General features: G+C 49.8%; 1 protein-coding gene across 1 annotated transcript in view; it reads left to right on the plus strand.

Annotated features, from left to right (window-relative positions):
* FOXC1 (forkhead box C1) overlaps positions 1–2,085 on the plus strand; it is a 9,920-nt gene extending 7,835 nt beyond the window's left edge. The window contains exon 12 of the mRNA XM_010853013.1: positions 6–2,085. Within this exon, the coding sequence (XP_010851315.1) occupies positions 6–330 (325 nt within the window). The 3' untranslated portion in view covers positions 331–2,085. The remainder of the gene's footprint in view (positions 1–5) is intronic.
* Positions 2,086–2,471: the final 386 nt, after the last annotated feature.

Here is a 2,471-nt window from a genome sequence, read left to right on the forward strand (position 1 = left end):
ACCAGCAGCAGCTCCTCGTCCCTGGGCCACGGCGGCGGCGGCCAGGAGGCCGGCCACCACCCCGCAGCCCACCAAGGCCGCCTGGCCTCGTGGTACCTGAACCAGGCGGGCGGGGACCTGGGGCACCTGGCCAGCGCGGCGGCGGCGGCCGCGGGCTACCCGGGCCAGCAGCAGAACTTCCACTCGGTGCGGGAGATGTTTGAGTCGCAGCGGATCGGCCTGAACAACTCGCCGGTAAATGGGAACAGCAGCTGTCAGATGGCCTTCCCTTCCGGCCAGTCCCTGTACCGCACGTCCGGGGCCTTCGTCTACGACTGCAGCAAGTTCTGACCCCCGCCTCCGCCCCGCCTGCCTCTCAGCCTGACCGAACCGAACCCCGGAGCAGGATCAGCCAAAAGGACCCTCAGCGCAAAAGCGAAACCAAAAACCCAGTGCGTAAAACGTCCACCAAACCAGCAAACAGAAGCCCTCCACACTTTCAAGTCACCAGCATGAAGAAAAGGCTTTCTTCTCTTACAAGATGGATTCGGAGCCGCCTCCACTTTGCTTTATCTAAACAAACAGAACCGTAAACTGTTTTGTACAGAGACAGCAGAGTCATGGTTTGTTAAAGGGCAGTGTTACTCCAGATAACACGTAAGTTTCTTCCTCTTTTCAGAGAACACCTCTCCTCCTCCTGCCCTGTCTCTTGTTCTCTCACCTGTAAGATATTATTTTATCCTCTATTGAAAGGAGGGAGGAAGTCCCCCGTACATGGAAATGGCTTTCTTTTTATTCCTGGACTTGTTTTAAAATGTAAATTGCAACATAGTAATTTATTTTTAATTTGTAGTTGGATGTCGTGGACCAAACGCCAGAAAGTGTTTCCAAAACCTGACGTTAAATTGCCTGAAACTTTAAACTGTGCTTTTTTGATTATGAAAAGGGAAACTGTATTAATCTTATTCTATCATCTTTGCTTTCTTTTTGTTGAGCATATTCATTGTTTATTAATAAATTACCATTCAGTTTGAATGAGACCTATATGTCTGGATACTTTAATACAGCCTTAATTCTTAGGAGAAAAAGATTTCAGAGATTAAAACACTAGAAGTTACCAATTCTCCTCCTAAATCTCTGAAAAAAAAGGTAGAGACATCCTCTGACTATTCCTGGTCAAATTACGCGTGTAAGTCTCTTTTTGTTTAGATTTATTTTTTTCCTGCGGCATCTTTTGCAGAAGTACTATATAGTCAGCTTGCTTTGTGGCTAGTAAAAAGAGACTTTCCTAAGCATATCTGAGTTGGCATATACACAAATGCATTTTCTCAGTAATGACAACAGGATTTGGAAAGTTCAAGCCCATGAATCAGCGGCAGTCTCACCACAGCGATACCTGTGTGTGGAGAGGTAGCTGTGCCTTCAGATACACATTTGAATATTTGGCTTGTGTATCACTTAAAAAACTGTCCTACATACCAGACATCCCTGTGAGCCAAATGCTGGATGAATTTTCTTCCTGTTAATTTCACTCCATTTTAAGAGGGGGATAAAAAAACCTAGCTTTTAAATGTGTGTATATAAGTCATCCACATCTACAATCCTTCATGTCCAATGTAGGATTGATTTTTATTTTAATGTACTGCGGGTTGGAAAGGGATATTTAATCTTTGGGAAAACTATTTTAGAAGATATGCTTGTAGAACAATTATTTTGGGGGAAAAGATTTAAAGCAATAAGGAGAGGGAAGGAGCGCGAAGCAGGGTGTTTTAATCCAGGCGGTTTCTTTTCAGTCCCGTTTTTCTTGTTAATTTACAGTTAAACTTATGGGGCAGCCCGCTAGCCCCTCCTTTTGTAAATAACCCAGGAAATGTAATAAATTCATTATCTTTGGGTGATCTGCCCTGTCGATCAGACTCTGGGGAGCTGCGATTTGATTCCAGACTTTCAGGGCCTTTCCGTTTGTTCTCGAGATAATACAGTTCCCTGCTATCTGCCGCTCGATCTAGGGGCAACACTTAGCAGTAATTGCTGTTGCTTGTTGTCAAAATTTGATCATTGTTAAAGGATTGCTGCAAATAAATACACTCTACTTCCAGTCAAAAACTGCTTTACACGGCCTCTGATTTGCTGGGTCCCGGGCTCAGAGTCGAGCCGGGAGGCGCGGGGCGCGGCGTCCCCGGGGGCAGGCCACGGGGACCGGCCTCCCCGCCGCGCGGCCTCCGAGTTGCAGCCCTGGGCCGGGCGGTCTGGCGCCTCCCGGGAGCCCCCGTTTGGGAGTGAAGGGGAAGGATCCGCGGGCAAACCGCCTGGCTCCCGCGTGGCCCATTCGTGGGAACCGAGAGCGGAGCCGGGCTGGCGGACAAAGGGGCCGCGGCGGCGCGGGGCCGGCCCCGAGGGAAGCGGCCGCAGGTGGCCAGCGGCCGGGTCCGCAGGACGCGGAGCGCCCCCACAGGCCCCCAGGCGGGCTTCGGGAACCGAGCCCTCCGGCC

Source organism: Bison bison, unplaced genomic scaffold (genome assembly GCF_000754665.1).
Source record: "Bison bison bison isolate TAMUID 2011002044 unplaced genomic scaffold, Bison_UMD1.0 scf7180017864321, whole genome shotgun sequence".
Taxonomy (NCBI): domain Eukaryota; kingdom Metazoa; phylum Chordata; class Mammalia; order Artiodactyla; family Bovidae; genus Bison; species Bison bison.